The sequence below is a fragment of the Marmota marmota genome, unplaced genomic scaffold, assembly GCF_001458135.2.
Source record: "Marmota marmota marmota unplaced genomic scaffold, marMar, whole genome shotgun sequence".
NCBI lineage: Eukaryota > Metazoa > Chordata > Mammalia > Rodentia > Sciuridae > Marmota > Marmota marmota.
In genome coordinates, this window is record NW_025999900.1 from 22,293,207 (window position 1) to 22,320,680 (window position 27,474).

General features: G+C 31.7%; 1 protein-coding gene across 8 annotated transcripts in view; it reads right to left on the reverse strand.

Annotated features, from left to right (window-relative positions):
• Mipol1 (mirror-image polydactyly 1) overlaps positions 1–27,474 on the reverse strand; it is a 326,985-nt gene that overhangs the window by 175,794 nt on the left and 123,717 nt on the right. For all 8 annotated transcript variants that reach the window (XM_048798667.1, XM_048798663.1, XM_048798660.1 and 5 more), the window contains 2 exons: positions 21,003–21,036; positions 20,573–20,743 (listed from right to left, as the gene is read on the reverse strand). In XM_048798667.1, the coding sequence (XP_048654624.1) occupies positions 20,573–20,743; positions 21,003–21,036 (205 nt within the window). The remainder of the gene's footprint in view (positions 1–20,572; positions 20,744–21,002; positions 21,037–27,474) is intronic.

Here is a 27,474-nt window from a genome sequence, read left to right on the forward strand (position 1 = left end):
AGGGTGGAGGATGGGAAAGGCAGTGGAGCACAACAGACACTAGGATGGCAATTTGTAAATCAATGGATGTGTAACTGATGTGATTCTGCAATCTGTGTATGGGGTGAAGGTGGGAGTTCATAACCCACTTGAATCAAAGTGTCGAATATGATATGTCAAGAAATTTGTAATGTTTTGAACAACCCACAATAAAAAATAAAAAATAAAATAAATAAAAAATAAAAAATAAATATTAAAAATTCTCTCTCTCTTTCTCTCTAAAGAAAAAATCAGAATAAACCTTCCAATTTCATTTTTTTCAAAACTGTTTGAATATACTGGGTTTTTAATTTTTCTTAAAACATAAAATTTGGTTATCAAGTTATTTTTTAAATTTAAAAAGTCTTATAACCTGGGCAAAACATAAATTCTTTAAAAAACACAATTTGTCAAAATTTACAAGAAATGGAAGTAAGAACTAGGGTTTTGCAGAAAGTCTGGCCATTACCAAATATATTAACATGAAGTTTTTATTCATTATCTTTTCTCTTTCTACTTACATTGATCCTTGAATTATTTCAAAGGGAAATGTTTTATTTTCAAATATTTATGAATATCCTAAATATCTTAACCTTATTCTTTATTTAGTTCCTTTGTGGATAAAAAATATACTACTAAGATTTCAATATTTTCAAGTTTATTGTAACCTATTTTAAAGTTCAGAATACAGACTAGCTTTTTGATTGTTCCATGTTAATAGGATAAGAAAGTATATTCTACAGTGGTTGGCTATTTGATAAATTTTAATTAGATCAAGGTGATTAAAAAGTGAAGCCTTCGTAGGGCACAGTGGTGCTCACCTGTAATAATCCTGGCCATTTGGGAAGCCGAGGAAGGAGGATCACAAGTTGGAAACAAATCTGAGCAATTAAGCAAAGTTCTATCTTAAAAAATAAAAAGGGCAGGGATGTAGCTCAGTAGTAGAGCACTTGCCTAGCAAGGTCCCAAGTTCAGTTTTCCATAAACACACATACTCTTATAAAAGAAAAAAGAAGATTTAAGCTTTTTAAAATAATTTTGTCTAAATCTATCAATTTTAGACAGAATACTATTGATCTCTCCAACTATGATTGCTCAATAGTGTATTTCTTCCTTTACCTGTTTCTATTGTGGAGAATATATATATATATATATATATATATATATATATACACACACACACACACACACACACACATATACATATATATATAATTGTATATAAAACATTATATAAATATAATAATATATAAGTATATATTAAATATATATTTAGGATTACTATGTATTTGTGATGCAGTGTCCCTCTTATAAAAATAAAATATTTAATTTTATTTAGGTTAAATAAATAATGGAAATGCAGAAAAAATGGTTGAATTGCAAACAAGTCTTCATCACAAGAAATGTTATTTCTTTTATATTGATGCACATCATTATATAGAATAGTGGGTTTCATTGTAGCAGATTCATAACATACTTTCATACTTCAGTCCTTAGTTACTCCTCTTGCCCTCTCATCCCTCCCCAGATTTCCTTGCTCTACCCTAGTGCTCTTTTCTGTTTTCATGAGTTCCTTTTATTTTTTTCCGTTTTTCTCTCTAGCTTCTACATATGAAAGAAAATATTTGATCCTTGACATTCACTCTGAGTCTGGCTTATTTCACTTGATTCTCTTCATTTCCACCCATTTTCTTGCAAATGCATCATTTGGTCTTTCTTTATGGCTGAATAACACTTCATTGTATACATATGTCACATTTTCTTTATCTATTCATCTGCTGATGGACACTTAGGCTAGTTCCATAACTTGTCTACTGTGAATCATCCTGGTATAAATTATATGGGTATGCACGTATCTCTATAGTATGGTGACTTTAGTTCTTTTGGATGGATACCAAGGAGTGGGATAGCTGCATCATACCGTGGTTCCATTCCTTTGTCTTTTGAGGACCCTCTGTACTTATTTCCATAGTGGCTATATAAACTTATATTTCCACCAACAGTGTATGAGTTCATTTTTTCCCCTGCATCTTTTATCTGTATTCTTGATGAAATCTCCGTGTTGTTTTGATTTTCATTTCTCTTTTAGCTAGAAATGTTAAACATTTTTTCATACAGTTGTTGGTCATTTATATTTTTTCTTTTGAGAAGGTCTGTTTAATTCATTTGCCCATTAATTGAATAGGTTATTTATTTTTTTATTTTTTTTTGTGTGTGTGTGTTGAGTTTTTTAAGTTCTTTATATTTATCTTGGTAATACTCCTTGCTTTTAAGCTCTTTGTGTATGATATTAATATAGTCATAGCACCTTTCGTGTGTGTGTAGTACTAAAGATTGAAACCATAGGTATTTTATACTGCACTATACCCCAGACCTTTTTTTTTTTTTTTTTGAGATAGGGTCTCCCTAAGTTGCCTAGGCTAGCCTTGAACTTGTGATCCTCCTCCCTCAGTCTGCCAAGCAGCTGGGATTACAGGCATGTGCCACTTTATCCGACCAGTTATAGTACTTTTCTGAGGTTCCTAGAATTACATATGTTGTTTTTGTTCTTTTACTTTCAATTTATGTGTCTTACTGTTTCAAATGTTTCTTATACACAGTATATAACTGAGTTCTGACATTTTGCCATTTTTAATATGTCAAAGTATCTAACTTTGAGTAATCAGTTCACTTTCATTAATGAAATAATTTATATGGTTGAGTTTAGGGCTATCATGTTGTTTATGATGGTCCCATCTTCTGCTGCACTTTTCTTCCTCCTGTTCTACTTTATTTTGGGTTAACTAAATATCATTTTTGTATTCTATTTTAACTCTTGTATACTGCTCTTGTAAATCAAATATAAAAACACTCCCACAGTAAAATTCCATTTTCTTTAGCTTTTGTTTTCATATATTTTATACCAATTTTACCTTAATCAATCTGTGGTATTTCTAAGAAATTTAGAGAAGAAAAAGAGCTCCTCTAGGTGCCAATTTCTTACTTTCCAGGCTCTTGATTAAACTTTCTATTTGGTGCCATTTTTCTTTAGTTTGAAGAATTCACTTTAGCATTGTATTATGTGGGCACATCTACTGGAATTCAATTTGCTCAGCTTTCCTTTATCTGAAAATTTCTTTATTTTATCTTCATTTTGGAACGATATTCTTACATACACACACACACACAAACTGTGAGTTGATACAATTTTGTTCTTTCTACTCCTTTAAAGATTTTAGCCATTGTCTTCTCACTTCGATTATTTGGCCATTGTCTTTTCACTTCATCACTTCCATTGTCTTCTCACTTCCATTATAATGAGAATTCAGTCACCATTCACAAAATGTTCCTGTATTTTATCTCTCCTCAACTTTTTGTTTGCTTTCATTAATCTGACTCTGGTGGGCTGGGGATGTGGCTCAAGCCGTAGCGCGCTCGCCTGGCATGCATGCGGCCTGGGTTCGATCCTCAGCACCACATACAAACAGAGATGTTGTGTCTGCCGAAAACTAAAAAAATAAATGTTACAATTCTCTCTCTCTCTCTCTCTCTCTCTCTTTAAAAAAAAAAATTGACTCTGGTGAAGTTTGTTTGCATTGATTTTTCCTGGGTTTGTTGAGTTTTTATATTATCCAAATTTGAGCTTTCAGCCATTGTATTTTCCATTTATTCTGTTCTTTTTCTCTCTCTTCTTCAAGGACTCTATTTGTAGTGAACTCCAGGGAGTCTAGGTGTTGATCAACTTGATAGTATCTTACAAATCACTGGTGTGTTCTATTTCTTCACTTATATTTTCTTTCTCCTTTTTGCTCAGGATGGATAATGTTTACTGATTGGTCTTCAAGTTCACTTTTTATTTTATAGTCTTACACACTGCTAGGCTTATTCAGTAAATTTTCCATATACATAAACTGCATTTGTGCTTTTATAATTTCTACTATGTCCCTTTCTGGAGTTTTAGTTTTCCTTACTGATATTCCCCATCCGCTCATTCATTATGATCATCTTTTCTTTAAAACCCTAAAGAAAATTAAAATGACTACTTGAAAGTACATTTCTGAAAATTATCATTTTCAGAATGATAATGAGGTATTCAAAATTTGCTTCAATTTATTGCATTTTCTCTAACTGTAGGTCATATTCTTCTGTTTCACATGTCTAATATTCAAGTATTTAAATATATATTAGGCATTGAGGATAATATATCATAAATTACATAAAATATATTGTTTACTCTTAAAGAGTATATACTTTTCTTTTGGCAGACAGTTATTCTTGGATTCTTTTCGGTGTGTCATACTTAAATTTTATACTTTATTAGGGCAGGTATATTCCAGTTTAGAATTTAATTCTAGGACCTGGCCCTTACTCTAGAGCTGCCCTATTTGAAATGGTAGCCATTATTCACGTGTGGCTATTAAAATTTAACTGTATGTTAATTAAAATTAAATTTAAAAACCAATTATTCTTTTCCACTAGCCACATTTCAAATACTCAAAAACCACATATAGTTCTTGGCTACCAAAATGAACAATGCAGAAAATATTTATCTTATTGTAGAAAACTCTACTGCATTAGCATTGCATTAGGCTTGATCCTTACCATATATAATTAATCAACTGAATGTTCATAGTGCTCAGTGAAGTCTATCTACTCTGATTAGACACCATAACTACAATTTCTCCATTTAACACTCAGCACTGAAGCAGTGCTTCTAAATCACATGCATGTTAATCTGTGTATGAAAAGTATAACCTGTGATCAAGCACAGAAGGTGAATTACTACACAGATATCTGGTTCTTATTCCATCTCCCCAAAACATATACATACAATTTCTGCTCATTGAGTACCATGTCTTGCAAATTCCAACTGTTTCAAATACTCAGACTTAAAATTTTTTTCTGTAGTGCAGCATGACCAAAGCTCTGTCTCCTGGCTGACTCAGCAAGAGGATCTAGGAACATGATGCCAGGGGAGTCATGAGCTAATCTCTGTGTATTCCTTTGTAGTCTGCTTTTTATTCTTCCCCATGTTTATAGTTAGAGATATGACAATATTGGTACTAGTTACTCTGCCATATCAAGAAGTTTCTATTGTTTTTCAAGGGACCCAAAACAATTTTTCCCACAAAGAAACAGTTCTTTTGTAGTTCAGAAACTGATTAGTTATGATGCATTTTCATTTACTTAATACTGACTGAATACTCAGTGAAAAAAAATTTCCATTCCAATTTCCTATAACTTTCAATGTGGCATTCCTGCTATCTATAAAGTTAGTAATTTTACTAAACAGTAAACAGGAAATAGAATTATACACACAGATTCCTATATATTTCCTTAGCAGTGAAATTATTACCCAGGGTTTGCCACAATAGGTAAATTGATCATAGTCACTATTGATAAGTTAGTAATGGTCTTTACTTAACTAGAAAACACCAAACAGGTTAGAAGCTAAGAAAGTTGAAAGCTATGAAAACACCTCTTTGGATTTTAAGTATGACACATTTAGAAATAATTCCTAACATTTGAACTAGTAATAACGGAAGGAACTAAATGAGATAAAAAATTCAGTGGATCTGACATGTATATACCCCATTTAATCCTTTAAATGCAACTAACACTTCTCCGTACACATAAGCCATTTCAAACTAAATTATTAGTTGTATGTTCAACTTATGCCTCTCTGATCTCTCCTATCCAGGATCCTAATTTTCTGACTGTGTATTCTAACTGGTTCCTGTATTCAGGTGGTTAAAAAAAGAGAAAAGGTAGGATGGTAAGTTTGAGAAAGTAATCTAAATGGGTTGCAAAAAAATGAAGGAGGGAGAAAAAAGCTACATAGTGCCTTAATTTTAACAGTATCTGATGTTCTGGGAATAGTTCTTGCACCATCCCACAGTTTCTCGGTATTTCAATCTGCTGGGATGGCCATCATGTTTAACAAGAAGAAATGAACTATCCTAATACTTAAGTCTATTGTAGCTCACATTTACTTACATTAATAACCATAATTACAGACTCATAACTATAATTCATACATTAAAGTTAAATTAGAAGTACATCTGTATACAATTTAAGAATACTCAGTATTTTCCTAGTTTTTAGATGTTTAGGATAGTTACTTAAAATTCCCTTGGTGTCTAAAATTATATTATTTGAATTAAAAGCTGCAATTAACTAATAACCCTTCCCTATAAATGTAATAATAAAAGTAAAAATTCTAGAACTATTTTGAATTTTTCATTTTGATATGAATTATATCAGAAAGCATTGAATTTCTGTAGTTTAATATGAATAATCAGAAAGTAATTAAAATGTAGAACAATATAACTGAAATGATTAAAATAAAGATAATTGTAAAATTATCAATTATCACAAAAATGAGTTCAGACCTAGCTTATTCATTCTCTATGATCTCTTCAGTGCTACTAAGGCATTTATTTCTAAGATGATGACTTCAACTTCTCTAGCTAATGCAACTACTAGGATGTGGTATTTTGATCCTCTTTGTACAGTTGTAACCTTGTAATGCTGAACTCTGTAGTTAGCTGATGGCCAGGAAAACAAAATTCAGTAAATAATACCATTGTAATGAGTCGGTTGTTAAGTAAACTTCAATGGATTTTCTCAAAATCCATAAACAAACAACAGTATAACCTAAATGTTAAGTTGGCAGTTATTGCACAAAAGGGCAGAGATGCTTCTAATACTTTTTTAAAACACAAAGCAGAGTTCAGGAAATAGTATTAGTACTGACTGGATGATAGCCATAGTTTAATAGTTTATTAAGCTCTTTTTCAGTTATTGTATTCCTGGAATCCAAATGCTTCCTCTTGGTTTCCAAACTTTGTTTGGCATTATAAATATAATTTCAATAGAACTTTCAATCACTTAAGTGCTCATTTTGTATCCTCTTGTATAATGTGTTGCCCAAACATTGTTAAATCCTAACAGAAGTCACAAACTTCTAAGACTACAACTTCACAAAAACTAAAAAAAAAAAAAAAAAAAAAAAAAAAAAAATCTTATGACAAAGCATCAACATGTTGAATATCTTTGAGAGATGAGTTGAATTAACTTTCAATACGTGTGATAAGTAGTGTTCTCCACAGGAAACCAGTACATATTTTGTCAACTGATAAACTACTGTAATAAAAGCTGTGGAAACTTGAGACAGTTTTCAGGATGCTTTCTAGTTTTTCAATGAAGTCAATAATTCATGTACATGTGATTTTAAATGTTCCTGAGATGATTTTATTGATGTATTTATTCAAGGAAAAGAGCATCATCCAAATCATTTAGTGGTGATTAATATAAGAGCAATCTTAGTGGGAAAAAAAAAGTCCACCGTTCAACCTCTGAAGTCAACTAAAGTCTTAAAACTATACTCTTGCCATTCCTTAGCTATTTCCCTTATCTATTCTCTCTTTTTATTTTTTTGACATTTGTGGCCTCTGGAAATATTTTTTCATTGCCAAGATAATTTCATATGTTCATAAGCCTAACCTCTTCATTTCCTCAGCTCATAAAAACTCACTTCCAGTTATACTTCTTTCTGAACACTTTTTAGTAGAATGTGCTCCTTTTTTCCACAAATGAATTGCATTTCCTGGTTCTCTATTGCCATTTCCAGTCTACTAAACCTTCATCAAAAGTTTTTGAAGTTTCTGCTATCTGCTTAGAGCAGTGATCCTTAAAGTGTGATCCAGAAACTAGTACAGCACTGAAACCATTCATTACTGCCCAAAAGCTAGTACTAAACTTCAGGGTAAGCAATTAAACATTTTAAAGGAATTCAACAGAATAATTTTATGGTTGTTGAACCCAATAATAAAAAAATGTATGCTTGGGTTTTGTATGTCTATTATTTTTTACTTCATTTTTTGGTACTTTTATTATGTGTTACAAAAGTAGTAGTCCATAACACTTTGGGAAAATTATAAAACCTGGTCCTTTATCACAGGTAGTTTGAGAAGCACTAACTTGGATGGCTTGCTTCTCATCTGTGTCACTGTTATTTACTGATAATCATGGTTATTTTTCCACACTATTATACACAATTTCCTGCCACCATTCTAGACAAAAGCAATGGTCACCTGCACAACACTGTAGACTCATAATTTCTTGATCCATTTATTTTAACAAAATTTACCTGCAAAGAATGCTCACAACCAGTATCTTACTCTCAGGTTTCTTTACTCCTTAATTCTGAAAATTTTCACTCCTAGATTACAACTTTCTATCCATCTCCCAACTTACTAAAACTGCTCTTTACCAAGAGCACAATCTTTATGAGTTGATTTCCTTCTGTTGGTGCTAAGTCATATGGTTCACTATTCTGGTAACATTGTCAGAGGCATATTCAATTTACCTATACTAGAGACCTTTCTAATCTCCAATCCAGTGTAAATCCACTACAAAAGAAAGTAAATATTTTCTTCACTTTCGCTCTCAAAATTTGCTTGAATTATTATTTCCAACCTCATGCTAATTCTCCTTTCATTTATTTTACCTAGATTTCTTCCTTGTCATACAAATTTCACTCATTCAGGATTCAAACACTAATCTTCTGTCTTCAAAGTGCAATGAAGAAAGAACATTAAATAACAAATGAAGGGCTTTGAGCACAAACTTCTTTAAGATGTATTTTTGTCAGCTTTTGTATCACTGTGACCAAAGAACCTAGTAAGAGCAACTTGGAAGAGGGAGAGTTTAGTTTTAGATGTCTCAATCCATGGATGGCTGATTCCACTGCTATGGTCCCAAGGTAAAGCACTACATCATGGGGGAAGAGTCCAGTGGAGGAAATCTCTCAGCTCATGGTGGGGTCAGGAAGGAAAGAGAGAGATAGACACACATCTGATGAACCCTTTTGGGGTACACCCCTAGTGGTCCACTTCCTTTAGCCATATTCCACCTGCCTACAGTTATCACTCAGTCAGTCCAATCAAACTAGGTTGGACTAATTAGGTTTCAATTGTCATAATCTAATCATTTCACCTTTGACTAGTCCTGTATTAACAGGTGCTTTGGGGGGACACCTCATATCCAAACCATAACAAGTTTCATCTTCATCTACCTTTGAACAGATTAATAAATTTATCATTCCTATATTTGTTATCTGAGTTTATTTCTTCCTGCTTTCTCTACATATCAAGAATTTTCCCTAGTCCCACCCATGTATCTCACATATGGACAGTGAATATCCTGTGTCAATGCTCAAAATGTGACTACAAAAAGGGAGGATTCTAATATCAAGTGTATAGGATGACACATCTGTGGATATTAATCAGGCTCTTTCCTCAGCCATTCCTGTCACTTCTCAATGGGCTCATGAACACAATGGACAAGATGGCAGGTATGGAGACTATGAAGAGGCTCAGCATGTGGACTTCCACTCACCAAGGTTGCCCTAGGTACAGCCAGTGCTGAGTATCCAATTGGCAACCATCAGAGACCAATATTGAGCCTCTAATATAGCACCATTCCCTGGATTAAGCAGAAGAAAAATGGCAGATTCATAACACTGGACCATTTGATTATGGAAGGGGTAATATTCTCTTTTTACTGGAATAGACACTTCATCTGGATATGAATTTTAAACAAACTCAGAATGCACTATTACAACCATGATATTCCAGACAACATTATTTATAATCAAGAAACTTACATCACAGCAAATGATGCATGGCAATTAAGCTATGTACAAGGAATTCACTGATCTCACCATGCATCCATCACCCTGACTACTTGGGACCCCTCAATAGTCTGAATCGACAGGTAAGGTAAGGAGTTACTATCCCAGCTAGAGCCATTGATCCTCAATATCCAGGAGAAACTCTGTTACCCTTATACAAGTAGGTAAGGAAAATTATACCTGGAATATAGGCAATCCCCTAGGCTATTGCTTGTAACTATATTATATATTACTACATATTTATATCTAGCATATGTAACTTTCAAAATAAGGGTGAGATAAAGATATATTTGACACAGAAGAACTGAATTCAACAATATCAGGTATCTATTCGAAGTGGGGAAGAAGGAGGAGAAAGAAAAACAACAGGAAGACGAGGAAGAAGAAGAGGAAGACAAGGCAGAAAAAGAAAAGAAGGGAAAGAGAAGGGAGAGAAAGGTAGGGAGAAGGAAAACTGAAAGAAAATGTTGAAAGAAGGTTATTTAAGTTATTTAAGATAAGGAGAATGACAGAAAATAAAAATTCATTCAACATGAAGAAATAAAGTGATAAATTTGTGGATAAACAGAAGAATAATTTTTACTTCTCATAATTTTTTTGAAAGATATCCTGCTATTTGAAATACATATAAAATAAATGTCAATATATGAACAAATGAGGGCATAATGGAATTTTATGGATTCTAATTTAAACCATAAAGGAAGTGATTAATGCTAACAAGGTTGCAATATGTAAATAAAAGAAGAGATACATTGTTGATTGAAAAATTAAAAGGTTGTTAAGAGGCCAATTTTCCTTCATTACATGGTCTATATTTATTCAATATAGTTCTGATCATAACCTCACTAGACTTTTTATAGAAAATGAAAAATTAATCTTAACATTTAAAGAAAAACATAAATAATCTAGAATAACCAAAACAACCTTAAAAAAAGTTGGAGGACTTTTCAATACCTGACTTTGAAATTTACAGCAATCAATGAAGAATGACATTGACATAAATATAGATAAACAGATCATTATAATAGCATGTTCTAAACAGACACAAACTTACATGACACAAAAGCTATTTAATAGGATGAAAAATATTTTTTCAACAAAAATGTTGGAATAACTGGATGATCAGTTGTTAAAAAGCAATCTTCAATCTTATACAATATACAATAATTCACTTAAAATAAATCAAAGACTCAAAGAAAAACCTTAAACATTAAAGTCTGTAAAGGAAAACATGTGACAATATTATTGCCATCTTGGCGTAAGAAAAGATTTTTAACAGAAGATGCATTAAAAACTGGTAAATTAAACTTCATTAATTTTTAAACACTATGCCCATCAAATATTGTATTAAGAAAACGAACAAGCAAGCACAAACTGGGAGAAAATATTTTTTATACATCAATAGACTGTCCAAAATATAGAGTGAACCACAAATTAATACTAAAAGTCAAATTACTCAACTTGAAAATTGGCAAAAGATTTGAACAGATGTTTCACAAAGGTAAACATGAATAGCCAGCCAATAAGCACATAAAAAGTACTCAATATTAGTCACCGAAAGATTCAAATCAAAACCCAAAAATATTCCACTATACACCTACTAACATAGTTACTAATGAAAACACTGACAACACTTTAAGTATTGGTTAGTATATGGAACAACCAGAACTTCAATAAATTCCTACTGGGTACAAAATGATATAGCCACTTCTGTAAAAAAAAAAGTTAAATTATTTTATAAATACATACATTTCTATTTCATGACTTAGCAACTCTACTCCTAGGTATTTAGCTAAGAGAATGAAAATATGTACATAAAAAGACATGAACAAGAATTCTTAGCTTTAATAAATAAAAACTATACGAATCCAAATTTCCATCAATAAGAGAATGAATAGGTAAATATAATGTTATACAATGAAATATCACTAATAAATAAAAAGAAAATAACTACTTATACAAAGAGCAACATTAATCAGTATCACTAATAGTTTGCTGACATTGTACGATTCCACATCTATAAAGTTCTAAAGTAGGTAAAACAAATCTGCAGTTTTAAGAAACTCAGGGAAGTTGCTTGAGCATGTCAGGGAAGACTGATGGGAAAGGAACATAAATGAGAGAATCTTCTTAGATTATAGAAATGTCCTTTCTTTATACAGATGTGGTGAAAAGGGTATAAGTTTTACCAAAACTCATTAAATTGACAAATTAATATTTATGCACTTTTACTTTTGATTATAAATTTTATCTAACCTTAAAATTATGAATAAATAAGCAGTAAATATTAATAGTAAAAAACTCTAAATTTTCAATGATAATTAAAACCAAAATAACAAAAAAACTCATGAGATTCTTTAATGTCTTCAATTTATATATTTAATTGAAAAAGTTTCTAGATAAAATATAAAAGTATATTTTATTACATAGTTAACCTACTTTCAATAAATGATCATACTTTTAAAACCAGACTTGACTAGGTAATATTAATGGGTTAATATGTAACTTTGGAATTTTTTCAAGGGATTATAATACTGAAACAGGCTACTATTAACAATAAAAACCATTTTCCTCTCATCTTTTCAAGGTTTTGACATTAAATATTTAAATTAATTCCAGGAAGTGGTTTGGAAATCTGATCTTTTGTGATCCTAGAGCTTAGTGTTATGATAGATGAGTCAAGTAGCAATTAATCAAACAAACCTGTATGCAAATGTACAAGCACAGCCACACAGTCATTTTCAAAAGAGTGAAAGGCTTGATACATTATGTCACGAATACAAGTTTTATGAAAAAAGTGTACTGACACTTGGACTAAAGATAAGAACCTTGTTTAATAGTTTTACATTTTTCCTGTAATATTTGTGGAAGCACATCAGATATTTTTACTAGCTATTTCCTTACATGTACTTGTGAGTTTTTTAAGAAATTTTTTTTAGTTGTAGATGGACACAGTGCCTTTATTTTATTTATTTATGTGGTGCTGAGGATAGAACCCAATGCCTCACGCATGTGAGCCAAGCACTCTAGCCCTGAGCCACAAACCCAGACCTGTACTTGTGTTTTTGAAGATAAAATTTAGGGCAAACATAAGACATTAAAATGGTAACTGATTTTTTTTCTTATGAGAAAGATACTAAAAAAACGAATCGATTGCAATTTGAATTTTTGTGAGACAATAGTTTATTAAACTATCAAGTAGATTAGTAAAAAAATTTAGTTCCTTTTACAAAATCCCTTCTTTAGAATAAAGATGTTTTCAGGCTAAAAAACTTTATAAGATAAATTCTCCAATACTTAGTAATTTCTTCATGGCTCAAATTCTCATTTTTTGCAATATTTCCCAACTTGTTATCAACCCTATACTGGAGGACACTGCCTCTTCTAGAAAGGCAGAACAGATCTACTATTATGTTAAATGAAACAACATTGAAAAAATTGATATAATTTACTCAACATTGTGTGTGTGTGTGTGTATGTGTGCGCGTGCACGCATATGTGTGTGTGTAATACATAACAAATAGACACTTGTTTTGTTTAACAGTCTGGGGATCAAATCCAGGACCTTGTACATGCTAGATAAGCACTCTATCACTGAGCTACACTGTGATGTTCGTAATGTTGGTGAACACTAATTCTTAGGGAAAAAATTTCAGTTTTTGATATCTTAAGCATTTTGACACAGCAATACTATAGGTAGAGCTTTAGAAGTGACATACTGAAAAGCCTGCTCCTCATCTCACTGAATGACTTATAAGGATTAATACAAAGGCAGAACAGCAGAAACCCTAGATCTGCCAGGTACAGTGGCACTCACCTGTAATCTCAACAGCTTGGGAGGCTGAGGCAGGAGGATTGAAAATTCAAAGACAGCCTCAGCAAAAGCAAGGCGCTAAGCACCTCAGTGAGACCCTGGCTCTAAAAACAGGGCTGGGTATGTGGTTCAGTGGTCAAGTGCCCCTGAGTTCAATCCCTGGTAGGCCCCCTGCCCCCGCAATAAAGAATGAAACCCTAGATATATCTCAAAAAATTTTTTAAAAATTAGTTATAATAATAATGAGCTAAGAGATATCAAAAATGTGTGGGACACAACTAAAGCAGTATGTAAAGAAAAATTAATAGTTTCCATAAAACAAATAATCATTTGGGACTTGTTACTAAGATCCCAACCTTCTTTAACTGATCTTTATAGAGTTCAATTTCCATTAAACATTACCAGATATTTTAATATTTTAATGCTAAATAATAACTTATTATAGCTAAAGATAGTACTTAAGAACAATATCAAAGCTAGATCCTTACATTATTACAAATTAAGACTTACTGTATTGCTATTACAAATACTTACAGCATTGTAGGAATAACAAAGGTCACTAATGGAATAGAAAAAAGTTCAGAAACAGATTAACATATATACAGTCACCTGAGCTATTTATTACAAGGGCTGCACTATAATTCACTGGGGAAGGTAGGAGGGGATACAATTTTTAGCATACATGGTGCTAGGTCAAGTCAACTGGCCATCTACAGGAAGAAAATGAAATACTTTAAATATACAGAAACTCAATGCATTAACTGTAGGGGTAAAAATGATAAATGAGATCTAATTAAAGTTAAGACCTTTTGCTATCAAAAGATAGCATTAAAATAATAAAAATGCAAGTCACCAATTGTACAGATATGTTTATCAAAATTGCAGGAGCCAGTAAGAAAAAGGCAAACAACCAAATTTAATAATGGGAAAATCTTTAAACAGCTACTTCCCCAAAATGAATTTATTTTAAAGTTGCATATAAATATTTGAAAAGATTCTCAACATCATTAGTCATGAGGGAAACACAATTTAAAGCCCAATGAAATATGAAGAATGACGGAAATTAAAATAAAGAATGATAAACGATACCAGGTATTAATGCTCATAACTGGAGAAACTCCCTTACATTGCAACGGGAAAATGGTTGCCATACCCTAAATCTATTATCCTTAACTAATCTTCTTTGAATATGTATGTGTATGTATGTATATATACATAGTCTTTATAACTACAGGTATATAGATATGAAGAAATGAATGTTTATTATGCCCACCAAAAGACATGCACAAGAACATGCTGAGAATCTCATACATAATCTGTTCAAAAATGGAAATAATCTATATTTGTAAGATCCACTGAATATGTACATAAATCATGGTATACTCACACAGAACAAAACAATGAGAAAGATAAATTACTGAAAACTGTAATAACGCAAATCAACATACAGATACAGTATATAACATAATTTTTTATATAAAGTTTAAAAATATACAAAATGATCTATGGTGATAAAAGTAAGATTGACTACCTTTGTTGAGGGATTCTGCCTGGAAAAGAAATGGTGGAGGCTTCTGGAGTACTAGAAATACATTTTGATCTGGATGCTCCTTATGTGATTACAGACATATGTAAAAAATCATCAAATCCTTCACTTGATATTTGTTTATTTTATAGTAAGTTATACTACCTCCATTTAAAAAATACAAAATAAAAAAACTTTTATTTCGATAGCATTCATTTCTCTTTTTTCTTGTCTGGACTTTCACCATTCTTTGCCTGAAATATAAATAGGTCCCAAGTTGTTCTCCTTAAAGTTAGAAGTATATTACTCAATCCACTTTAGGCAGTGATGAAATCTTTGTCAAAAGTAGCACTTTCTGTATTAGTAGAAAATTAAAATTCCTTGAGTTACATACTGCCTAAAGTCTAAATTCTTTATCATTTTATTCGCTGAAAGTCCCCATGAATGAATTTCAAAATAACATGTTTAAATACAACTTTTCTACAAATTCTATTTGGAATTATACATTTATTTTAAAATGTTTGTATTTGTTGCTCCATCATGCTCATTCCTGGGAACTTTCTCTGAGAAAAGTAACATGGATACATGTAATAATTTAGCTACAAAAATGCTGTAGTTATCCAAACAGAAAACATATAAATAGTCTTCCAAAGGGCAGATGAATTTAACAAATCTTAACAATCTTAAAATTATAAGACTAGCAAATTATAAAATCTAAGTGAAAAATCAAGTTATAAAAATAGTGCATTTGCTATAAAATACACTGAAAAAAAGACAACCTGTATATGATGATTTCTAGGAAGTAAATTTATAAGAGCACTTTTTCATTGTTTTTGCTTACCTGCACTTTCTAAAGTTAACTATACTTTCAAAAAGTTATAAAAATTTTATAAGAAAAAAGAGTAATTACAATTGGTGGAATGTTAACAATACACTTTAGCAAGATGGACTGGGAAAGATGCACGTAGGCAAATAATTGTATGATAGGAAGGTAAATTGTCAAATTGATGGGAAAAATTAAAAAAAAGTTTACAATCACTATAATGAATAACATTAAACACATTTCCTAAAAAATGAAACACAATATTATAATTATTTATTTTTAAGTATGACATTTTTGTCAACTTCTAATAATTTCATTATTCTGCATCTATTATATGCTATTAATTATGATAATTATAAGAAATAAAAAGTGAAGAAAACCTGGAAAAAAGAGAGGTTAAGACATTAGGTCATCTGATTATTCCCTCTGCTAAAATGGAATGTTAGCTTTTTATTAGTTTATGCATATGCCTAGATCTCAAATCTGCTTCTTTACAGTGACTTTTGGTTATATAGAATATCAAGTGAGAAATTCATAATCAGACCAGGAATGTTCCAGCATGGACTTGTGAATCTTGAAATATGTGTCATTATATTAACTTCTCAGATTTTAATTTCTGTACTTGTTATATAAATAAGAAATTCTTCACAATTTTAAAATTATTCATAACTTTTCCTCAAATATGCCTTGTTTCTTTTACCACTTGTGGTCTGGTTTGTTGACTGTGTGGGAGCAATACCCACCATTTAGGTTTCTTTCTATAGATCCATATGAAAATTACACAGAAAAAATTTTTGGAATACATTGACTCTAATCATCACAATATCTTCAAAGTCTTTATTTTAAATGTTTTTCTTCCTTCTTCATTATAAATCACTACTGCACTTCTGAGACAATAATGTGACAAAACAAGAACTCCAATACACAGACTTAACATTGGTTTTACTATCCAGGATTTTTCCTTTTGTGACACCTCACTCACCTTGGTTGCTTCTATATTACTCAGTGCTCCTCTCCTGGCACACAAAGGAGAATCCTTGGTTCAGAGATGTAATGACTCCCTGGCCCCTTCACCCATTAAAATTACAATCTCAGTTAAATCATGTACCTACAATGCCACACTATATTCAAGATTTGAATATTGCTAGAAGCAATCATGCAGCTTTCCTCATGGGTTTTCCTTACTCATTCCACCAACTCTCAAATGTGCATTCAGTTCTACCTAGCAATCCTATTTTTTTCTAGTTATATTCATTTTCACATAAACCAAGACAATAATCTCAAATTGTCTCTATAAATATTTAGCACCAGACACTAAACACATCACACTAAGAATCCAAATTAAAAATTTTATTGAGAAAAGGATGGCACCTCAACCTCATTTTTATACCACTAAATGTCCATCCATGTTCTTTGTATACCTCTATTATAATGAAAGTATTTTGCCCTCTTCAAAAGAAAAGGCAACTCTTTATGTTTGGCTATGTTCTAGAACCTACTTATCTACCCTCAATCTAACTCTCTATTCCAGGACTTGCTACTACAATTACCTTTTCTCTCCTTAAAACATCATCTTTCCTTTCTTCTTTATCAATACAACAACCATATGCTTTAGAATCTTGCCATAGAAAAGAGAACAAATCCTAAGACACCACGAGCCTGCTTTCTATTTAATATCATTTTTTCTACCTCCATTACAGGGAGGAAAAAAGTTGTATATGTTTACTGTTTCTATTGGCCACTCTCATCTTACTTTCTTCTGGAGATGTTTTCTTCTGTTGCTTTCCCTGACACACTTGTTAGTTTCTGTTTACCTCATTTAACATTCTTAAATTTCCTCTTAGAGTCTCCTACTTTTCCAACTACAAATACTGGCATACCACAGAGCTTGGTCCTGGGGCTCTCTTTTTTCTCAATGACCTTTCTCTAGTTTTATGTAGTACCACAGCTTTAATTAGCTATGCGCTGATGGCTCAATAACTAACTGCCTGCTCAATGTTTCCATCTGAATTTTAAATAATCATCTCAAATATATATATCCAAGAGAGAGTTTAATTTCCCTCCCCAAATATGTTTATCACAATCTCCCAAAGTCTCCATCACAAAAGAGAATATATCTACAGTGTTCATGCCCAAACATGGGAGTCAGCTACAACTCTTCCTGGCCCCTTCTTTCCAAATCCGGTCCATTTTCAAGCCCTGTTTACTGCAAAATACTTCTAAAGATCTAAACTTGTTTATCTAAGCCATTATTATGGTTTTATCTTTTGCTTATACTATTTCAATAGCTCTTGTCTTTCAATATCTTCTGCATTTTGATAAAATTTCTACTCCTGGCCATGATCTACGAAGTCAAACAGAATTTTCTACTACCTATGACCTCTGTCTAATCTCTTGCCACTATCTTCCTTGCTCACTAGACTTTAATTGGATACAAGTTTCATGCATTTGCATCACTGCCTTAAGTATGTGCCCATCTCTCAGAGCATTGTTGATCTCTCCTTTTCTGATAGAATATTCTTTCTACAGCTCTTTGCAGGGCTAGACCTTCCTCCCTTTTCATGTCTTAGGTCAGCTACTCACCTTAACAGAAGCCTGATCATCCTAGCAATTCTATCAACTGCAGTTCGTTTATTACCTTTTATTTTTATCCTACCACTACTGTAATTTATTTATTTGTTGGTTTGCTATCTATATATAGCAAATATAAGTTTCAAAGGAGTAAGGACCTTTTATATTTTTATCATTGTTTCAGTTCCCAGCACAAGACTCATACTAGGTACTCAATAAAATGTGGATGCATGAGTATTTCACTAACTTTTTCTAGTTTACCATATCTTGAAATAGATCTAAAGTGATCTATTAGTTCATTAGTTTATAAAGCTAAAGAAATGAAAGTTTTTAGCTTTATCCTCTAATTCTAGATATTTCTATAATTGTAATATAATGCACAAGAATAAATCAGCCCATTTTACAAATTCAAGAATCTTTTCCAATTCTAATCTGAAGAAAAATGTCACATTTCCACATCTAGTATAGGACAGAATCATTTGTGGCAGACCAACACTCTAGCCATGAACTAGAAAAGCCAGAATAAACAAAAAAATCATCAGAATAAATGCACAAAATTATGTGGCTGTAATAATGACTGGAACGGCTATGATCCTGAAGAGGGGTTAATTAGAGAGAGGTAATTTGAAGTCTGCACTTGTTGTTTTTTCTCCAGAGTTTTACAGATTCTAGGTATGGCAAAAGGACAGAGAAATCAGACTTTGACTAGGAGAACAGAGAAACCATCCAAGCTTTTGCAGTTAGGTAGGACTGAATGACAAAATTGGAGTAAACAGAAGATTTCTCCAGAGTCTTACAATGCTGAGGAGACAATACTGACAGGATCTGGCAGGAGTAGGTCCTCATGAATACTAAGCTGTCCATTTGGAAGGATTCATCCAAAGTACAAGGGTGAGACAAAGACTTACCAAAAATTCCGCCCCAGTCTCCAAGGGTGATAATAAACCATTTGTATTGTGTTAGAAATAAGCTAATAGGAAACATTTTATGAAGTAGGAGAAAAAAGGAACAACTGGCTGTGACAATCTTAAGCAGGCTGGAAAAAATGTGAATTAGAGCTGGGTGTGGTGGTACATGCCTGTAATACCACCAACTCCAGAGGCTGAGGCAGGAGGATCACAAGTTCAAGGCAAACCTCAGCAACTTTGCAAGGCTGGAGACATGTATGAACTCACTGGGGATGAGAGATATCCTGCAGTCAGAGTCCTAGAGTAAGTGAGTTAGAAAGATAGTAGGTGGAATTCAGAAGCATGATACTTGAAACTGAGCTGAGTAATGACCAAGTATACGATATGACCATAGAGTACATGGCTGAAGTAGTATACTAGTGGAAGGAGAGAAATTTCAGGAAATCAGAGACTGGCACATTGCAAGAATCAGTTATATAGATATTTAATTCACAAAGAATTAATTATGACAGGGGTTGGTTGAAGAGAAAGAGAAGCAGATCTTAAAATCTTCCAGAAACAAGGAAAATGACACAGGAATATGTACATGACTGTGACAAGATTGTGTACTGGGCAGTGTTTTCTGATGCATGAGATTCAAAGCTAGAGATGTCTAGAAAGGAAAAAGAAACAATGATCTAAAAACATGGGCTCAGTAGTATAACTGGTATGGGAAAGAATACAGCCACTACTAGAGAAGATGCAGTGGAGCTAGTAGACTCAGGGAGGAAACAGTTCGAGTTAGAGCAGGAAGTGCAAGTCGTGCTCAGAAAAGAATATGCTAATAATTTGACCCATTCAACTATGTTTACTAATGATACCAAATTAGGCATTGGGAATAAAACAGTAATAAAGGTAGAGTCTCAGCCTTCACAAAACTGGAACTTGAAAAAAAAGTCCAGTATACAAGAGATTACTTTGAAAATAAAATAAAATTTTAATAACAAATTAACATGTTATAAAACAAGTTTTATTTTACTAAGAAAAGATGATGCATTAAATTTTATAAAGAAATGAGGATGCATATTTTGAACAGTGGTAGAAGGAAATTATGTAAATATTTTAATATATCTAATCATCAGTATAAACTCTAAAAACTAAAGAGAATTAATAATATTTGGGCAAGAATCACCCTTTAATGGATAAAAAAGAGGGGGAAATGGTAATTATATGCTTTTTCAGATACATGCATAGTTACCTGAGACAAAGCAGCATCCCGTTCTTGTATCACTGCATTCATTTCTTCGGCAGTTATTCTCTTTTTACATTCCTTGGTCTTGTAGATTCTCTCCACAATTACAGCTCCATTCTTCTGAATAGCTATTCCTGTGTCGGCATTGTTTATTCTGTTCAGTAATTCCTGTAATGTCTACCAACACCATTATATGTTAGTCAGACATGAAGTTTTAATATATTTTATTTAATATAGGGTTTTAATTAATAGGCACATGTGAATTGTAAATTGACTGAGTGAAGTTATTGAATTTTCATATTGCAGCAAAGATGTACATTATTAGTGTGTCAATTCTTCTTTTTCCCACATCTTAGTTCTTGAAACCCACTCAATTGAACTTAAGCCTCTAAGATATAAGACTGACATCAAGAAATCTCCTCAGAGAATGGCTTACCATGTCATTTTCTTCAGGGTTAATATTTTCTAGCCTAGAAAAAAGGGACACAGAAAGCCTGATCAGTAGCATTTCCTTAGTGCAGCAAAATGAGTTCGCTTTTTAAATCTTTAGAACCTCAAGTAATTTCATTCGACTAGTCTTTAGAGTCAACCATGACACTGAACATATTAAAGTGCCACCTGCTCGACTCCATCTTTCAATAATGCTCTATATCTTCTGCACTGACTTCAGACTGTTAAGTTATTAATGTTTACTGCTATATATGACTACAAGGATCAATTGTTCATATGTGCTTAGATGAAGAAAGTTCCCCAGTGATAGAAGCACTCATTCTCATCATTATATTTATTCCTGGACTTCCAATTCTTAACAGAAACTATATTTCCTCTTTTGTGGATGCCATCACAAGTAAAACAAGGCAAGTATTTTTATTTCAAAGTTTAACTATGTTCCCTCAAAAACAGTGACAAATAATTACACTAACTTTGACCTGAAAATCTCTTGCTGCTATCTATTTGTTAAGACAAATACACTATATAGACATGCTGACCAAAATTGGGCCACATTTTAACATTGCTATTCTCTCTTTTTTTAAGGAATCATTCAATTTAAAGACAAAGAAAATAAACTGGATCCCCTCATAAATACACTGTCTCAAAAGAGGCATGATGTTTATAGAACAACATAAATGTTGATGGACTGAAGGAATGTCTGAAAGTAAACAAATTCTAAGTGACACACATTAGAAAATTTCTAAAATATAATTTAGGTAATTATTAAATTGGGCAAATTAAAGGAGAACCTGCAATGGATATTAGTGAAATGATACAGATTCTAGAAACAATCTCAATTATTTAAAAATTACAATAAAAAGTTTAGATAATCAAGTTCCTGTTTTCTCAAGATTAACCCCCTCCCCAAAACTGTATTCCTATGATTTAATATTAACTACAAAGGATCCTGGGCACATGAATTTAGAATTCAAAGTTTAAATAGTTAGAATGACTGCACCTAAAAGTACATGATATAATTTTTCATTGCTGGTAAATTAATTTGAACTGCTTTTGGTGAGTCTAGGTGTGCTAAGTCTCACAGGCGGTGCATAAGTGAGCACAGTTAACCACTTAACATTTGGATCTCAATCAATACTACATTAGGAAAAATTAAAATAAAATTATTTGATAAATATGTCACAAAGTTGTTACAAATTCCACAAATGGATGAAATCACTGCACTCAGATTCAAGGTAGTAATTTTAAAACACAGCATCTTAACAGAAAAAATATATAAACATATTAAAAAGTGACATATAAAAAGCTATCTCTGTATATTCAAATAGTGTATAACAGGAAGGCATAGTAATTTTGAATTATATATAACAATGCATTTCAAACTACTAAAACCTGCTTGAATTCACATTTCAGGAAGAGCAAATACTCTTGTCTTTTATCACTTTTTCCTCCAAAATAAATCGAGTTTTCAATGATGCTACTTAACAAAGCTTGTTCTATAAGAATTGTGAAGATAAGTATTTCTTTTCTTTACTCAACAGAAAAAGCAGAAAAGTATGATAATAAAACACTTACATTTATTTATGGTCACAGTACAAGTATTTGGGGACTATCAGTAGCATTTAACCATTAGCTATTGGATGGCTAAATATGATTTTTAAGAAAGTCAAATGTCGGGGGCTGAGGCTGTAGCTCAGTGGCAGAGTGCTTGCCTAGCATGTGTGAGGCACTGGGTTCAATCCCCAGCACCACATAAATAAACAAAATAAAGGCACTGTATCCATCTACAATTAAAAATAAAAAATAACAAAAGAAGAAGGAAGTCTAGATTAAAAAAAAAAGAAAGTCAAATGTCATGGGAAATATCATTTTAATATTATGCTTTTAAAAATGAAATTAGATGAAGAACTGATTATGGCAGTTTCCAAATAAAATCCAATTCACGTGTTAAAAAATGTCATAAAAATTACTTCTATTAAACTTGATACTTTAATGTGATAAACCTCAGATTTGTAGACTCCTAGGAATAGTTATCAAAAAAAAAAATAGTAACGAAAGTAATAAGTCTCCATTTTCAGTGTAAAAAAGTTATATTACAGGAAGAAAGTAACAATAAAACAGGTTACATAATTTGTACCTACCAGATAATCAATACAATAAAAACTATGGAATTTCTACATAATACTTGTAAGTTATCTTTAGACATTGTAATGTGAAAAAATATTCTTTAATGAGAGGCAGATGAAGAGTTCAAATGTTTAAAATTAACACCAATAGGAAAGAGTAATATTTTAATATTAGTATTTATTCTAATATTAAAATCACCTAATAATTTTCTAAATCGAAGTCAAATTTTCTCTGAGAACTATACTAGATCCCAGGCATATGAATTTGGCATTCAGACTTTGAATAATTTGTGTAAATTACTCTGAAAATACATAATATATAATGACTTATCATCTGCTGATAATTGAACTGGAACTATTTTTGATGAAGTCTAGATCTGACTGAGCATGACTGACAAAAGTCAACCATTTAGCATTTGGATCTCTATCTTATTTTATTATTATTTTGTCTAATTGATTAGTGTACTGATACATGGCCATCAATAGAAAAATAGAACTTTACGAAAAAAATTAAAGAAGGTTAATTGGTGACTTGAAAATTTGCACAGACACACATAACTTATATTTCTCTATTTGTGTTTTGTAAGTCTCAAGGAGTATCTGTCAGAGATATAAAAAATTGATTATATTATAATTTAATCTATTAGATCACATGGAGTAGGGATCAGTGAACATTCTATAAAGGGCCAGATAATATAAATAATGTAGGTTTTGTCTATGTTTACTGTCATAGCTACTAAACTTTGTAGTGTAAAACCAACTATAAATAACATATATGTGAATGAGTGTGGTTTGGTTTTAATAAAATTTTATTTACAAAATCAGGAGGTGGGATGCATTTGTATCATAGGTTCTTAGTTTGCCCAACCTTGATAGATTATTGTAAAATAAGACCAGATCTTTGATGTTAGTACAGTAAGTGCTGATTCAGTATACTTGGCATAATTTTCTAAGCTGGTTCATTCAACATCTAGTTAACGATTAAGAATTAACAAAAGTAATTTTCAGAAAATTAAATCCAGGCCTACAATAACTATACCACTTACTATATTACTTAAAACAACACAAACGTTAGACAACCTACCTACCTTTTCATAAAAGAGAAAATTTGGAACAGCTATATAAGCCTTCAATTTTCCGTAAAAATAACTCTGGGGAACCAGGGTTTACTGGTACATGTACAGCATATAACAATTTATTGGTTTAGTAAAGACTTAAAATTAATAGACGGTGTTACACAAAATATAGCTGACCAACTATAAATTACATTTCATTAATACGAGCTTTACAATTAGACAAAATAATCTCAACCTTTTGTAAACTCTAAATTATGCCTACCTCAGTCTAACTTGACAGTCATGATAACTGGTAAGAATTTGCTGAAGTAATGTCCATGGGCTCAAGTTTCAATTGATTTCCTATATCATGCAAATTCTAATTGACAACCTTGCACTCTAAGTAAAAAGAAACTTTCCATGAAATGTCACATTTCTTGATTTATTTCTAAATCAGTCAATATCATCTTTTTCCTTTCTGAAGCTACATTCACTGTTTTCAATGTGAAAAGCATACTATTGACTTCAAGTGATAAAGAACTAGTGATCAGCTAACCAGAAAATTTTGAGTTGTTTGCTTTTATTCTCATTTTTTTACAGCATTACATGTGATATATTTAAGAAAAACTAACAATAACAAAGAGACTAAAAAAAGTTATCAACTCAAAAGTTTGAGTGTACTTATGAAAACATGTATATTAGTAGTATACATAAATCATTTTAACTTGAATCCTTTTAACTTTTTTCCTACTTTTGGATGAAAACCAAAAAAGTAAAGGAAGAAAGAAAACACTGGTAATTGAAGAGGTAAAGGAAAGTAGAAAAGTGTCAGAATAAGACTAGGTTGACACTACAATACAGAGATAAAAAGAAAGTCAGAAGTGGCAAAGGAGATCAGACAAAAGATGGAGGAAACTTGAAGATTATAGAAAGCAGGAAATAGGGCATTAAAAAAAGGTAAAAAATAAATCGTACAATTTCATCCTATATTCAATGCCTCTAAATATGTTTCACAGTTAAGCAAAGTCTGGTTATGAATTTGATGCATATTTTTAAAAGTTTAGTCTAAAATGCACTCTTGAAGGTTCAGAATCAAAGATAGCTGAGGAGAAAGAAACTTCTATACTAACATCTGACACAAGGCTGACATATTATTCTGTTTTTGTTATTGTTTTTGTATAGTCTGTATGCTGAAGCCCACCGATCTGTACCCCCAGACTATGATACAGTAGAAGCCCTTCTTATAAACTTTCTAGAAACCAATGATTCTGTTTATCAGTTAGTACTGTTTTAAGTATCAGTGTAACTATTTAGATGATATTCCTAACTAAATTGGTACCATAATAATGTGTCCCCAGTAACTAGAACTATACTTGACATAGTATATGTTCCATAAATATTTATTAATTGGATTAATTTAAAGAAAAGGCTTAGGTTTGTTTTCCTTTTTCCCATTCCCATTCCTCTGTAACACTAATGCTACACAGAGAAATGAAAAAGGCTCTGCCTAAAGGAATGCTAATTTCAATATACTGTAATAAAAAGTATAACAAATAAATGTACAAATTAAAATATATACAATGGAAGAAAAAATGAGGAAAGGACAGGCTCTATTTAGATATATTTTGGCTAAAGAGAATAAACAAAATTAAGAGATCAATTTAATAGGGATTCTGAGAAGTTTTGGCTTGGATATGTAGGCAGATGGTTGTGTCACTGATCAGGATAAGGGATTAAGGAGAAGGATCAGGTTTTAAGAATGAATTAATAAGTTTCATTTTGGATATGCTAAGTTTGAGTTGCCTGGATAAATCTGAGGTAGATAATTCCAATAATGTGGCTTGATTGACTTTGAGTCGTTGGCCAAGTAGCTTAAAGTTTTTTTGTCTATAAAACATGAATATCATCTACCTCAAAAGAGTTATGATGCTTTATGAAAAATAGATTTGTTATATTTGGGGAGTGAATTTGATTTTGTAAGAAGCAAAAAATAAAATCCATTCAGAAACAAATTTCATGAACAAAATGGGTGATCAATCTAACAAAATCTATGGACGTACCTATACTATAACAATACTATTTAGCAGTTGATAAACAACATAATAGTACTCTTCTAAAAAAGAGATCTAAAGTTTAATTTTTTTACTTAGACATAATATTTGTACATATTGATGGGTGGTGTATAGTATGATAATTTTATACATGCACACAAAAGGTAATGATCAGATCAGAGCAATAAACCCCATTTCCTCTAATGTTGATAATTTCCATGTGTCTTAGATTTCAATAGGTACACAACTGAAAAGTTTTATAAAGCATTCACTTTGAAAGGTATGTGTAAAACCATCTGATTCCAGAAAGGACCTCTGAAATTATGAACAAATTGATTCTAAAATTTATAAGGAAAGGCAAAGGTACTAGAATAGCCCAAAGAATTCTGTAATAAAAGAACAAAATTTAAGGACATCTGATTCCAAAATATAATATAAAGATTCAATAATCAAGACTGCATAATATTGATAAAGGGATAGACATAGACATATAACAATGGAACTGAATATCATGTCCACAAAACGACCACAAAAGGCCAATTTACTTTTGACAAAAGTCTAAGAATTTAATGGAGAAATGACAGCCTTTTCAACAAATGGTAGCAGAATAAATGAATTTCCACAAATAATAGGGAGGAAAAAAAGGAACTGGATATGTACTTTACACCTTCCAAACGTACTTCACACGTTCCATAAAAATTATCCATAAATGAATCACTGCCCTACATGTAAAACACAAAAAACTTCTAGAAGCAACAATACAGGAGAAAATCTGTGTGACTTTCCATTTGGCAATGAGTTTTACAGGCAATATCAAAAACAGAATCCATGAATGAAAGTAAAAACCAAATAATAAGACAGGTCTTATTAAAATTTAAAAGTTGTGTTTTACCAAAAGTACTGTTCAGAGATTAAAAAACTAAATTGTGGACTGGAAGAAAATATTTGCAAACCACATATCTGGACTTATATACAGTATAAATAACTGTTTAAATGATGAGAAAAAACACAATTTAAAAATTGGGGGCTGGGGTTGTGGCTCAGTGGTAAAGTGCTTGCCTTGCACGTGTGAGGCTCTAGGTTTGATCCTCAGCACTACATAAAAAAATAAAAATAAAGATATTGTGTCCATCTACAACTAAAAAAAATTTTTAATGGAAACAAATATCTTAATAGACATTTAACCAAAGAAGATATATTAATTTGTTATAAGGAAAATGCAAACT